General features: G+C 41.5%; 1 protein-coding gene across 1 annotated transcript in view; it reads right to left on the bottom strand.

The window, feature by feature from the left end:
• The window catches only part of LOC111150993 (MIA family member 3, ER export factor), a 56,677-nt gene that overhangs the window by 3,688 nt on the left and 38,280 nt on the right, over positions 1 to 14,709 (bottom strand). The window contains 21 exon segments of the mRNA XM_022508674.1: positions 113 to 184; positions 322 to 401; positions 525 to 593; positions 1,737 to 1,830; positions 1,832 to 1,875; positions 2,023 to 2,123; positions 2,230 to 2,297; positions 2,373 to 2,408; positions 2,517 to 2,577; positions 3,232 to 3,333; positions 8,898 to 9,036; positions 9,149 to 9,239; positions 9,330 to 9,385; positions 10,677 to 10,788; positions 10,875 to 10,997; positions 11,670 to 11,774; positions 11,949 to 12,020; positions 13,035 to 13,145; positions 13,234 to 13,311; positions 13,552 to 13,640; positions 14,572 to 14,593. Coding sequence (XP_022364382.1) covers positions 113 to 184; positions 322 to 401; positions 525 to 593; positions 1,737 to 1,830; positions 1,832 to 1,875; positions 2,023 to 2,123; positions 2,230 to 2,297; positions 2,373 to 2,408; positions 2,517 to 2,577; positions 3,232 to 3,333; positions 8,898 to 9,036; positions 9,149 to 9,239; positions 9,330 to 9,385; positions 10,677 to 10,788; positions 10,875 to 10,997; positions 11,670 to 11,774; positions 11,949 to 12,020; positions 13,035 to 13,145; positions 13,234 to 13,311; positions 13,552 to 13,640; positions 14,572 to 14,593 — 1,725 coding nt within the window.

The following is a 14,709-nucleotide window of genomic DNA, read 5'->3' as shown; positions in this document are numbered from 1 at the left end:
CAATACTGCCGTGCAATTCAAAGCAAAGCAGATTAGTGTCATGCTCGTCATATCCTTTCCAGAAATATACCAAGTAACAGCTCAGCTCAGTCCTCAACCTCCAAGTACTTACTACTACTGACTGCTCAGCCACAGACGTACTGCTGGGAACTGAAGGGCCTTCAGGGTCTTGGGGAACAGTTTGCTTTTTAAAAAAATGAGATAGTACAGCTATAACAGACACACAAACAAGAGATGGATGACGCAAAGAGAGGGTGTTGTAATGAAGTTTAAGGTTTCCTGAAATACCTAATTACAATTCAGAGCAACTGTGGAACTTACCTTGCCTTCATCCATCATCTTAGTAGGGGAAGAGCCTCTCGAGCTGCTGTTCATCATGGGAGCTACACCAGATCCTGGATCTGCCGAAGGCCAGAGAACAGATTTGGACTTATCCTGACGTATATACTCTTTGAGGAAGAACTAAGAGATCCTCTGCCCACTTCCTCCATGGTTTTAGACCCAAACACACTCAGATCCCTTACCAGAGGCAGAGGGTTTCCCAGATGCCTCAGATGACCATCGAGGACGAGGTAGAGGTCCATCCATTGACCCTTAAGATAGAAAGAACAGAACCCTTGCATGGATTTTTCAGAAGAAACAAACCAATTGTGGACAGGTCAGGGTTCAACTCTACCTAGTAAGCAACATTAAAAATGGCTCTCCTAATACATAAGGGGAAATCCCAAGTTAGGCACAAAGCTTAAGAATTAAAACAAGAAGGGTGCCTGGGTGGCTCCGTTGGTTAAGCCTCTGCCTTCAGCGCAGGTCATGATCCTGGAATCGAGTCCCACATCAAGTTCCCTGCTCAGCTAGAGTCTGCTTCTCCCTCTCCCTCTGCTGCTCCCCCTGCCTGTGCTCTCTCTTTCTAAATGTCAAATAAATAAATAAAATCTTTAAAAAAAAAAATTAAAATAAGAACTGTTGGATTCAAAGATCAGCAACAAAACCTGCATGTTAATGGCACCAGCTGGTGCTTCGAGTGACAGGCCTGATGCAGTTGTACAGGCTGATGTTTTCAGTCTGTATGATCTGACTTCCATACCTCAACAAGTATTACAGACATGTCTGATTGGAAACAGACTCACAGCACTGTGTGTTAATGAGAAATGAGCGTCTGCTCCAGTAATTATATAGTCTTGAAGCTACTTTAATAATATCTGAGAGGAACGCCATAATTTTTACTTCACAGTAAAAAAGTAAAAAGCAAACGTAACAATTATATATTCTTACTTACAAATGCATTTTATGTATTTATTTTATAATACTTAATATATGTTACAGTAATATTAGTAACAATGCTTTCTGTTCTAAAGCAGATCTTGCAGCAGACTACACACCAAAACAAACTAAGACATTTTCTTCCCTATACTGGACAGACCCAAATTCTAAAAACATTGTTTGCATTGGAATTCTCAAGACAAACCATAAGAGACTCTTGACAGGAAACAAACTGAGGGTTGCTGGGGGGAAGCGGGGTTGGGGAATGGGTAAGTGGGTGATGGGCATTAAGGAGGACACATGATGGAACGAGCACTGGGTGTTATATAAGACTGATGAATCACTTAACTCTACCTCTGAAATCAATAATACATTATATGTTAATTAACTAAATTTAAATTTAAAAAAAATCTTAAATAAAAGGGGGAGTAATCCTCTAGAAACAGTTTACTACAAGGTAAAATGTGAATGCTCACCAAATTCACCTCTCGGCATCTCTCTTCGATTAAGCGTAGCGGACAGAGGCCTCGCCGGCGGGTCAGCCATCGGTGGAGGGGAGCACTCCCCCCCCACTCACAGGAGATGGACCGAAAGAGCCATTCTGGCTTAGAGGACCTGAAGACGACAGTGAACTGTTAGCACCCTGCGGCAACCTTTCTTCCCTTTAGTAAGTTCATCAGAATGAAGATACACAGAACCAGAATGTAATGCACACACACTCCGCACACAGCCTTGGGCGCTGCCCCCAAAAGTGCAGCCCACCTCTCCATGGAGGGTTCTGGGTGTTGGGCCTGCCTGGCCTCGGCTTCACAATCACAGGCTCTTCTTGCAGCGCTGCCATCTTCTGGGATAATTCCAGTAACCTTGAATACAGAGAAAAGACAACCTCCATTCCTTACGAGATACCAAGCAGCACTGCCTCTGGAAACCCGAGAACGCGCCGAGAAACCGGAATTCCACATCACGTACTTGTGTCTCAAGTTGGCGGCTTCCCTTTTCTCCTCAGTGATAGCTCTTTCTGCAGCACGAGCTTTGAGCTACGGGAGACAAACAGATCCTAATCAGTGCTGGCACGCCACACACGAAATAAAGGAAAGGAAAAAAAGTCTTACCCAGTTATCATGAGCTTTCTTCTCATGAGTAGCAATCTGAAAGACAACACATGGACGACTGCATGTGGGGACTCGGCGTCGCAGCCACTGCCAGCGTCTGTCTCAGACACCGAAGAACCCGCAGCCGCAGGGGAGGAGAATTACCTGGGTTTTGAATGAGCGCTCTGTCTTCAGCAGTTCCTCCTCCATCTCTTCAATTCTGCGCCTAAGAATCACAGTTGCTTTTATCAATTAAAGTGCAACTAAAGAAAATTTGAAACCGTCTCACCACTTGCCCCTTCCTGCGACACCCGCGCTCCCTCGCAGAAATACTCACATGGTCACAATCAGAGAGTAACACAATCAAAACTAAGACGACCTAATTTCCTTATTATTTAATGGCAGGAGAGCCTGAGTTGATACACTGTAATTTTCTGGACTGTTCTTCAACACTCTCGAGCAATCCTGCTAGGACAATCTTCCTCCACAAAGCTTTTTCTTCTTTTAATGACGGCCACAGAAACTTGCCCAGAGCTGTGACTACAGCTCTGTGGCACAACGGCTGTAATGATTCCGGATACAACACTACAGCAAGCGGGCTTCCTGAAAGAATTCCTCCAACACACAGAACCGCCCAGCACGAACCAAGCTCCCTGACGGTCTTGCCCGCACTGGGTGGGTATATACGGCAATGGCTGTTAACGTGACACTGTTCCCTTCGTTAACTTAAAATGCATTTTTTCTCATGGGAATGAACTATTCACATCCTGTGACTACTTATGTATGTTCTCTGCGGTTTTGTTCTACACAATGTAACACGGTTTTAAAAGATGCCAACAGCCGCCCCCGGCACGGACCCCACGCTCGAAGCTGAACTCACTTGTAAGTTTTCACTTCTTCCGCAGCCAGAAGCGCCTTCTCGTCAGCAGCTGACAGCCGCTGCTCTCTCTCCTGCCGCTCATACTCTTCCTGACTCAGTTTCCTAAGACAAAATTGGCTGTCAGACGGGTTTCTGTCTTCCCAGCAGTCTGCCCGAATGCCTCTACTCAAACATCACCTCCCCTCCCCTCCCCTCTAAAATGCACAGACATACAGAGTCACGGAAGAATTCAAACTTGCCACTCCAAGATAAAAATCCATCTCTGGCCTGTCAGCAAAGCACCTGCGTTTTTTAACTTCTTGTAATTCTTGACACACTAGAAACTAGTTTAGCAAATGTCACTCTATGTCCACCAACTAGTTCCTTGTGCTTAACACAGTGAAAGGACATTTTACTTGACTGTGTAAGGCCATGGCTGATCGACTTCACACCATTAAGCTTCTCAGGCCTAAGCAAGGGGTAACTACTTCTCTTATTTCTACCAGAGGAAAACCTGTAATTACTTCCCTTGTTCTACCATGGAAGGACTGCCTCTCAATCCAAGATGGGTACTGCAATAAAATAGCCAGAGAAAGAAAGAGCCTTCTAAAAGAGTCTTCTAGCTTCTAAACCGTGTAGTTAACCAACCACAGAACATTCCTGTACTTCAGATATGGGACTCCTACTACCTATTTCAGTGGCATGATGATTCAAGAAAGAAAAATCTCAGAATTATAAATGTCTAGTGAATAAAACAGAAAAAGGGGCACCTGGGTGGCTCAGTGGGTTGAGCCTCTGGCCTTGGGCTCTGGTCATGATCTCAGGGTCCTGGGATCGAGCCCCACATTGGGCTCTCTGCTCAGCAGGGAGCCTGCTTCCCCCTCTCTCTCTGCCTGCCTCTCTGCCTACTTGTTATCTTTCTGTCAAATAAATAAAAATCTTCAAAATAAAACAGAAAAAGAATCCCAGCTATTCCATAATCAGGGTCTTACCTACTGGAAACTGGTTTTGACCCAATTAACCTTCAACCTCCAGATGCCCATCTAAAATAAATCGATTGCAATGGGAACGTTTATGGGTTGAAAAATGCTATTTTGTTACCCTTGTACATCTTTGGCTACAAGTCTAATTCAGAAGACCCTTAACTTGAAATTTAAATTTCTATGAATCAGAAGCAAAATGAGAAGAGCTATATGGTTAAAAGGTTTAACAAGGAAAAAAAAGTTTATGTATTCTTTTATAACTGCCCATTCAATTCTCAGCAAAGTATTTTATGAATGGCTACACTATAATGGCTACCTCCTGAGATGCTAAGATAAAAGTACTGGCAAAGTACTATCCCTGCACTAACAGAGCTCATAGTTGAATATGTGAAAGATACACATAAGAACAGAAAAATCCCTGACTCTGGCTTAGGAAGAAAGGTGAGAAATGGGGGGTCTTGAAGAAAAGATCAATCAGAATTTTTTTTCCCGGTAATGAATAAGCTGGTCTGAGAATACTGAGAACAATTAGAACATCGGACAAAAATAAAAAGACTCTGCCTGAAGACATCAGAGACTTAATATATTAGTTGACAAGTTAATATATGAGGCCAAGCTCCAGGGGAAAAAGAAATCTCAGAATTACAAGAAAGCCTGGCATCTGAAGCCACCTTTCTCCCAGGTTCATTCTATGCACTGAAGACCATGGAGACATAAGGAGATTGAGAAGAACTTTCACCAGATCCGGGTTCAAAGAAAAATGGAGTTCAAGGTCGCCAATGAAGGGGACCTCCAATCAAAATCCGAGGCTTTGGGTTTGGACTAGAAAGAGTTGTGCAAACAAGGCAACACAGTGTCCTCTGAAGGGACAAGGCCAATTTTAAATGACATAAATTGCCGACTGGATTAAAGTAACAATCTCATGCTACAAATAAACTCAAATCTTTTCCGTAGGAAAATAAAATCATCCTAGACCTCTAGTTTTCTCTACGGTTACTATAGACAATTTCTGCCACTCAGTCAAAACTGACCAGGCACTCCACAAAACACTGAGATCAAATCTAAAAACCAAGAGGGATGGACCCATAGCTGAATCTTTATAGACTTTAAAATAATTATGCTTATATAATCAAAGAAGTAAAAGTCAAAATTATAAATTTCAGCAGAATCTGTAAAATTGAACCATAGTAACTGAAATTAAGAATTATTAATAGGGGGTGCCTGGGTGGCTCGGTGGGTTAAAGCCTCTGCCTTTGGCTCAGGTCATGATCCCAGGGTCCTGGGATCGAGTCCTGCGTCGGGTTCTCTGCTCCGCAGGGAGCCTGCTTTCTCCTCTCTCTCTGCCTGCTTCTCTGCCTGTTGTGATCTCTGTCTGTCAAATAAATAAGACCTTAAAAAAAAAAAAAAAATTATCAATAGGGGCTCCTGGGTGGCTCAGTTGGTTAAGTGCCTGACTCTTGATTTCGGCTCAGGTCATGATCTCAGGCTCATAGTGTCGAGTCCCACATCAGGTGCCTCACTCAGAGAGGACTCTGCTTTAGATTTTCTACCCTCCCTCACCCCCTCTGCCCCTGTGCATGAGTACATGTGTGTGCATGCTCTCAAACAAATAGATTTTTATTAAAAAGCCCTCAATGAATGATTTTAGCAGCTGACTTGACAAAGTGAAGTGAGACCTTTAGCACATGAGACAGGTCAGAAAAAACGTCATTCAGAATGCAGCAAATCAGGTAAGAATGTAGGAGACACAGGGGAAATATAAAAAAAATTTAAATAGAATCTTACAAGAAGAGAGATTAAAGCAGAATCAATATACAAAGCAAGGTCCCCAAAACCAAGAGGTGCCAATGACCCCAAGCAGCATAAATACAAACAAGATGGGAAGAGGGCGGAGAAACAAAAAAATGCACACACACACCCTCACACCTGAACACCTCCCACTAACACTACTGAAGAACCAGAAAGGATGACTGAAGGCTCCAAGGGCAGTGGTGAGACACTGAGGAGGGAAAAGACAATGGATACTGGACTCCTCAAAGGAACTACAAAACCAGAAAGTAACTGGTTACTTTCAAAGTAATGAAATTAAGTAACTGCGAGCATCTCAGAGCCAGCAGAACAATCCTTAGAAAGATGTTATCACAAGATAAACTGATCATATCTGTCACTAAAGGGTGGCCTTCGAGGAGACTGAAAGAGACCCGCAGTGAAAAACTACAGACGTGGGCGAGGAGGAAGAGCTACAGGAACTATGCAAGTGTGTGTCAGCAGAATGAACGCCGGCCGGACCGCAATGCAGTACGACACTGAAACGTCTCTGGAGTTTAGGTGTAGAGGAAATGACGATGTCATTCGAATAGCATCTACTTCAGATGGGAGCTAAAGCCCAGAAAGAGGCACACTTATTCATGTCTATCACACTGTAACAAGTTCAGGACCCATGTTATGGTCTTTAGGGTAAGTATAGGAGGAGAGAAAGAGCAACCTCTAACTACCAAGCCTTAAAGAGCACAAAAGCAGAATTATGAAAAATACTCCAACAATCCAAAAGACAGAAAGAAGGAAGAAACAGGAACACAGAACAGACCATCAAACAGAAAGCAAACAATAACAGGTAGATTTATTTTATTTTACTTTTATTTATTTTTTTTATTTTTAAGTAATCTGTACACCCAACATGTGGCCTGAACTCACAACCCTGAGATCAAGAGTCACATGCTCTACCAAGTGAGCCAGCTTGGTGTCCCAGTCACACATAGATTTAAACCTCTGTGTGTGTGTGTGTGCGTGTGTGTGTGTGTGTGTGTGTGTGTGTGTTGAGGAGTTACATAGAAAAAATGTGCACTCACCCAGTCTCTATAGCTACATACCTATTTATGCCACAACAGACTCCAGAAAAGATTTTAAGAAACATAAATGTTTCAATGGGCAGAGATTGCCAGGTGGAGAAACTGTAAAAGGGTATTTTTCTGCAGAGAAAGCAGCATACGTAGTGACAATGAGGCTCAGAGTGGCATAAGGAACTGTGCTCAGTATGGCTGCAGGTCGGAAAGCATCAGAAGTTGCTGCAGGAAATGCACCTGGAGAAGCAGCTCCAGACAACTGAGGAAGTGTCCTGTGTGCCTGCGCGAGAGTCAGGAACTGATCCAGAAGAGAATGGAGCACTCCTGACAGATTTTAAGCACTGGAGGCCATGCAGGGACCTGCATTTTAAGCGAGTTCACTCGAGACTGAGAATGAATAAGAGCCTGGAAGGGGGATATGAGAAAGGGCAGGTGATGAGAGGTCCCGTCAGGGACTGGCAGGAAAGAGGATGTGGACCTGAACTAACCCAGGCTCTGGGGATAGAGAGCACGGTACAAACCAGATATGCTGGACAGACCAAAGAAACCAGTGCCACAATGATTATCATGAAGAAAAACAACCGTCATTTAGGAAATTAAGAGTATTTCTGGTGGCAAAGAAATACTCTTTAAAAAAAAAAAAAGGTAATGATATTAGGAATATTTCTCTGAAAAAAGGCCAGGTATTTAGAGCTGGCCTGAACAAAATCTAGAAAATCTAAACTGACTGCACGGTGAGCAAAGAATCCGAGAAGACATCAGTGGTCTGCTTTCGATGTTTCATGGCACCAGGCAATAGCAGCCTGAGCATTTAAAAAAGAGAAACTTTGGGCGCCTGGGTGGCTCAGTGGGTTAAGCCGCTGCCTTCGGCTCAGGTCATGATCTCGGGGTCCTGGGATCGAGTCCCGCATTGGGCTCTCTGCTCGGCAGGGAGCCTGCTTCCCTCTCTCTCTCTCTCTCTCTGCCTGCTTCTCTGCCTGCTTGTGATCTCTCTCTGTCAAATAAATAAATAAAATCTTAAAAAAAAATAAATAAATGAATAATTTAAAAAAATAAAAAAGAGAAACTTTGCTCAGCAGAATAAGCCTTCTCAGAGGCCGCCATGTATCTATTTTTAGAGAATTCTGGTAATTTTGTGGAGGAAAAAAACTTAAAATGAACTCCAAAAGTCTATCTTTCAAGAAACACACGTAACTCCAGATTTGAGATGGAGATTTCAAGATATTAATAGCTAAATATACACACGGAACAGGTACGTCTACATTTAAAACTCCAAACACCCTCACCACAATTACAGTATGTAACGTTTAACCTGAGCATTTGACTAAACTCCAAAACTTAGGATACCTTCAAATAACTAAATTTTTGGAGTGTTTATTCTACTAAACATCGTGTCCTACAAATCACTCAGGATTCTCAAAGGCTGTATTAAGAAGTAGTAGAATAGGGGTGCCTGGGCGGCTCAGCTGGTTAAGCGACTGCCTTCAGCTCAGGTCACAATCCCGGAATCCCGGGACAGAGTCCCGCACATCAAGCTCCCTATTTGGTGGGGAGTCTGCTTCTCCCTCTGACCCTACACCCCCATGCTTGCTCTTTCTCCCTCTCTCTCAAATAAATAAAATCATTTAAAAAAAAAAAGAGAGCAATAGAACAGACACAGGACAAATCACACTTACTTAAAATGCCACAAAGAAAGTAAAGTACATGGCAGGGCGCGAGAGGGACTGGGTCTTTACAAAGCACATGCCACAGCAGGACCGCTTTACCAGTAAAGCACTCCCTGTCAAACAACCTGCAGTCCGGTGACGCACACATTCACTTGCACGGCGAGGCCGCGAACGACCGGGCATGGTTATCTTACTTCTGCAGCGCCGTCTCCTTCTGCTGGTACAGCTCATTCAGAATCTCTACTTTCTGCCTCAGGGTTTGGCATTCATCCTCCAGGACGGCTTTGGCTGACTGCAGTGAATGGCGGTCATCTTCTAATTTCTTTATTTGGTCTGGAGAGAGAAAATGGTTAAGCTGGGTGTGTGCACAGGGCTCACAAACTGGTGGGGCAGGGGGGCTGGAAGGAGTTAGAAACTCAGCACGTTCTTCTCAGAAGCAGCCTACCTTCCAGGTTACATTTAGTAGACATCGAGGCTCTAAGCTTAACTTGTAGAAGTTTTAGATCCTCTTCAACTACTGAAATTGCAGTTTGTGTCTAAAAATTCCAACAGAGAGAACTATCCTTAGAAGGGAGGCACAGTGAGGATTCACAGGCACTTACAGTACTCCACAGAAAAGCTCATACCCGAGAAATGTCCATCATCTGCTTAATTTGATTTTTCACTTTCTCACTCTGGTCACCTAAAATACAAAAAGCTTTAATTGCCTTTTCCTCCTTTGCTTTTTAACTGTATTTTCTTGATTTCTCCAAAAATAAACAATTATAATTATGTTCAAATATTCAAAGGAAAAACAAATCTACCAAGAGAACTAATTAGGCTCCATGACTTTTAAGAAAATTGCAAATTCAAAAAGCGAATTCCCAGTTTGTCCAGCTAAGTGTTATCTGTGCCATTCTCAAACAAGAAGGGATGTGTGAACTAAAGCTCTTTCTTCTCGTTCAGATCTGTGTCCACCTGGTCATGTGTCTTATTTAGACAGACTTCCTCTTCCATTCTCCCCTTGAATCTGCTACCAGGCATGGTTGAAAATGCCCACTGTGAAAGCAATATACGATTTGAAAAACATGTCCAGAAACATGTCCTTCATCAGTAAACACTGCTACCCTTCAGCTCCACTCTCACGGCCTTAATTAGTTTATGGCTCCCCCGACTTCATTACTCTTGAAATCGGTTGTGGGCCTTAAAACTGTAGAGCTACAGAGATGATGAGCCCTAAATTCAAAGGTCATCCCCACAGCAATGAGACATAAATTTCTCCTACTGAACAGTGTTCACACTTACAGGTCTAAGTCACAGCTCTGCTGCTCTCACTCTAGTGCAAACAGTCCTCAGTGGTATGGAAAAGCAGAGTCTATGTTCATTGCACACCCACTGCTATACCACAGCCCTGCAACCCACCTCTGCCCAGTGCACAAAGAGGTGTTTCTAAGCCCAGTGATAGGCATCTACAACCCTTAATGCTTAAGTTAATCAGGGGACAGCTGGGTGGCTCAGTCGGTTAAGTGGCTGCCTTCGGCTTAGGTCACGATCCCAGTGTCCTGGGATGGAGTCCCAAATCGGGGTCATTGCTTGGCAGGGAGCCTGCTTCTCCCTCTGTCTGACAATCTGGCTGCCTGTGCTCCCTCTCTCTGAGACAGATAAATAAATAAATAAATATATAATCAATCTTAAAAAAAAAAAAAAAGAAGAAGAAGTTAGGGGCGCCTGGGTAGCTCAGTCAGTTAAGCATCTGACTCTTGATTTCAGTTCACATCATGATCTTGGGGTTCTGAGATCAAGCTCTGCATTGGACTCCTTGCTCAGTGGGGAGCCTGCTTGAGATTCCCTCTCCCCTGACCCCTGCTCTTTCTAAAATAAATAAATCGTTTAAAAAAAAAAAAAAAGAGGAAGTTAGTCAGCCAAAAGGAGCATTAGTGTACTTAAAGACAGGAACACAAAAAGTGGTCCAACCTCCCTGAAACCAAACTTACCTCCCACTTCTCCATTTGCTAATTCATCTAACTCACTTCCTCCTTTATTCTGACCCGCAGACTCAGATTCACAATCTAACAGATTCAACTGGGTAATGCAGTTAGTCAAAGCCTAGAAAAGAAGCAAAGGGACATTAGAAAGAGCTTCTCAAATAGATTTCATGAGGATTAAGCATGTAGTCAAGAGAATAAACTTACATTAATATTATCATCTTTGTGAGTAAGAGCTACTTCCAAATTTTTCTGAGATTTCTCAAATGCTTTGATTTGGTCACTGAGCTCAGCATGTGATTTGCTCCAGTCTTTGATTTCTTGCTGCAACTGAAAAGTTAAAACACATGAATTTCCAAAGGCTAGGGCTCTTGCACTGGACACATCAGGAATATATGAATGAGACAGGGAAGCAGGGAGCCATGCTATTCTTTGGCCTGTCACTATGGACTGAGGCCTTCGTGATGGGAGAGGGGAGAGTGGCTCCTACCCTCATGTGCAGTAAGCACATGAGATGAGAGCTGTCGAGGAAGTCAACCCAGTTACTGCAGAAAACTGCAGCCCATTCAAATAATTCACTTTCACAGGAACAGAACACATTTCACTATCTCCCATGTCCACACTCCAGATCATGTAACCTTCCTTTTGTCAGTGAAGCAGTAATTGCTCAAAAAAGGGTTAAAATTCATAATTCTTTGGTCAAGAAGCAAATCCATCACCCCACTGAGGCTATTCAAGTTAATAATTGGTTGGTATTTGACAAGACAAAGACTAAAAACACTCTGACAGCTATAAGAAATTATAGATAAGAACAGAAAATCTAGAACAGATGGAGAATATATACATGCACTCAATTTTGGAAGCTTAAACTTTGCATATCTAAGAATAAAATTCTGCATACATATTTCATTTCCTTAAAAACAGATCTGAGAAAAGATACTTAAGGGGTAATGATACTCGGTCCCTTCATCCACATAATCTAGGACATTAACTTTTCTTTACCTGTTCTTTCTTCTTCTTAAGCTTAGCATTTTCCTCTTTAATCCGGTGGCATTCAGACTTCACCTTCTCTTCATTAAGTTTGGCTTCATTAAGCGCAATCTGAACCTAATGCAAAACACTCCTATTAGTGAGTTAATTCCAAAGGAGGGGTATTACACTTTCCCAATTAGACATCATATAGTTTTCATTTATTGCAAATTCTAGCACATATTAAATGTTTGCTCCTCAACAAAACTAAGACACCTTATTAACATCTTGCAGAATTAAAGGCAGCTTTACCTCTGAAAATTCTGAGGCATTCACTGAAATGACATCCTTTAGCCTCTCTATAGATTTCTTGCTTTCCGATATCTGCCATATGGAAGAAGAACACAAAAAATGTATTAGGATTTTAGTATAAACAGTAGGATATGTGCTAAAAAGATGAAATGCTATCCCAGAGCCATCGCCTACATATCAGGTAAAAGCAGGTGATTCAGTGTTAGCTGGGGAGAAAAGTCAAGACTATAAAGAGGTAAGAAAAAAAATAACTGGAGCTCTAACTGCGTGCATCTACGACATTCCTTGCTAACGTGGTAGGTAGATGACCAGACAAAAAGGTGAAAAAAAGCAGGGAGAAAAAAAAAAAAAAAGAAAGGAAAAGAAATGTTCAAGTAGTCCAGTTGAAATCAACTGGCAGAGAAAAAAAAAATCCCCAAGGTCACCTTAAAAATTCTCTTGCCTGAACTAAAAATGGTTGGACTTGAGGACAGACAGACAGACAAATCTCACTTATGGAAGAATTCCAGATAATCTGTCAAGGTACTGCCTCCTTAAGGAGGTGGAGCATACTCTTCACTCTTTTCATCCCAGGCTGGGCATAGGTACTTCCTTCAGAAGTGAACAGTACACCAAGAGTGGGAATGGGTCTACTGAGAGTAGAGAAACCTGGCAAATACCTGGTCAGCCAGGTCACAAGCTCAGCTGGGTGTGCAACATATGCGAACTCTCTGAAACTTCGCTGTAGTTCTTAAACGGTTCTAAAAGGCTTGTTTTTAAAAGGAATCATGCAAAACAAAACAAAGTACTAGAACTGTTCAACAGGGCTACGGTTTCTTAGTTGTGCTACATGTTTCAGATGGCAGAGCCAAGCAATACAGAAATTATCCAGGGCTGAGGACAAAAATATTTCCTAGGACCATGAAAATAACAGCTTGTGGTATTAGCATTTTAGATTCCATGAAGACAGATGGATATAGGTTCAACTTCCCTGTCTCCCAATCCTCCTCTGGTTACACCCTGGGAAAATGCAGAGTTCATTCCACCCTATCTACAAAACAGTTTGAAAGCTAAATTACAGTTAACGATTTGTAATAAAACCCTTACCAAGTCCTGATTCTTGACATTCTGTTCCCTCTCGGATTCTAACATAACACGCAGATTTTTAGCTGTATCATCCAGAATTTCATTAGTTTCTTCAAGTTTCTTGATTGTATCCTATTAAAAGAGACATTAAAATAAATAGTAACTACTCACTATTTTTTTGTTTTTAGAATGTAATCTCAAAGAGAGAAAGGATTTTTACCTTATATTTAATTGCTTCATCAGACAGAATCATATTTTGTTTCTTAGTCTCTTGAACATGTTTCTTTGACTCCTTAATCTATTTAAAATAAAGCACACAGAATTCAGAACTATAAATCACAGGGGTATCAAAACTTATCTGAGTAGGTAACCCCTTAGAGAAGAAAGATGTACTTTACACATACGATGATTACTTCAGATCTGGATGGCTCATAGGAAATAATGAAATTTTAAAATACCATAATAACTGCACCATAACAGAGGAGGAAATAATTCAAGCTGGAATCATGAGGGGAAAATATTGAAAGAGTAATTATACCTTCTGTTCGTAATTTGACAACTTTTGTACAAGTTCTGCGTTTTCTTTCATGATATTCTTCACCTTTGCAGCAATCTGCTGTTCAGTAACTAAAGGGGAGAGGAAATCCATAAGATTATTATGAGAACTAAGTAAAACTAAATAACCCATTGTATTAGCAGCACATTTACCTAGCACTATGAGGAAAAGAACTTCTTAACATAACTATTACACTTTTGAGAAAGCAACCTGCAGTTCATGGCAAATAAGGGTGTAAAAATACTACTAAAATAAGGAAAACAGGGGCGCCTGGGTGGCTCAGTCAGTTGTGTGTCTGCCTTCTGCTTGGGTCGTGATCCCAGAACCCCCATCAGGTTTCCTGCTCAGAGAGAGAGCCTGCTTCTTCCTCTGTCCTTCCCCCAGCTCATTCTCTCAACCTCTCTCTCTCTCAAATAAATAAAATCTTAAAATAAGTAAATACATAAAAAAAAAGAAAAATATAATAAGGACCCTTCCTTCAGTGAGATTCCAATTTATTTCAAAAATAGGAAATATAATAAAGTATTTTTAGCTTGATATCCTTCCCTTCATGGTGTACCTTTCTTCTCAGAAACTGTGATCATTCAAATATATGTCATTCGCAAAAAGAAAAAGACAAAAAATACAAGCACACTGATTTACATCTCTATTCCTCAAATTATATACTTAAATATTTACTGTATTGATCAAACCATTAGCTCAGGAACACTGTTCATATGCAATAAATCTGTAGTAAGTCAACAAAGCCAATCTGCCCCAAATCAAACTAATCATCTTCCTCCTCCCACAATTTGTTCCACTTCACCTCCTATCTCAGTTGGTAGCATCACTATCTACACTCTGTCATCCAAGCTAGCAACTAGGATTAGTAAAATGTTCAGGAGTGAGTAAGTCAATCAGACATCAGAAGTCACCGTATCTATTTCTAGCGTACATAAAACTCATATCAAACACTAGTACTGAGGGAAGAGTACAAACAACAGAATAAGCTTAAGTATTTACCTTGATATACTCTACTCTTTACCTAGAAGAAAAATAAAATTAAATTAGATGTCAAAATATTTTAATAACAGAAATATTACAGTATTTCAATATTATGAAAATATTATCTACAATAGTCAAATCATAACAAAATGAAAA

Source organism: Enhydra lutris, unplaced genomic scaffold, assembly GCF_002288905.1.
Source record: "Enhydra lutris kenyoni isolate GAN:26980312 unplaced genomic scaffold, ASM228890v2 scaffoldscaffold25, whole genome shotgun sequence".
NCBI lineage: Eukaryota > Metazoa > Chordata > Mammalia > Carnivora > Mustelidae > Enhydra > Enhydra lutris.
Note: the sequence above shows the minus strand (reverse complement) of the source record. Positions and strands in the feature narration are given on the sequence as shown.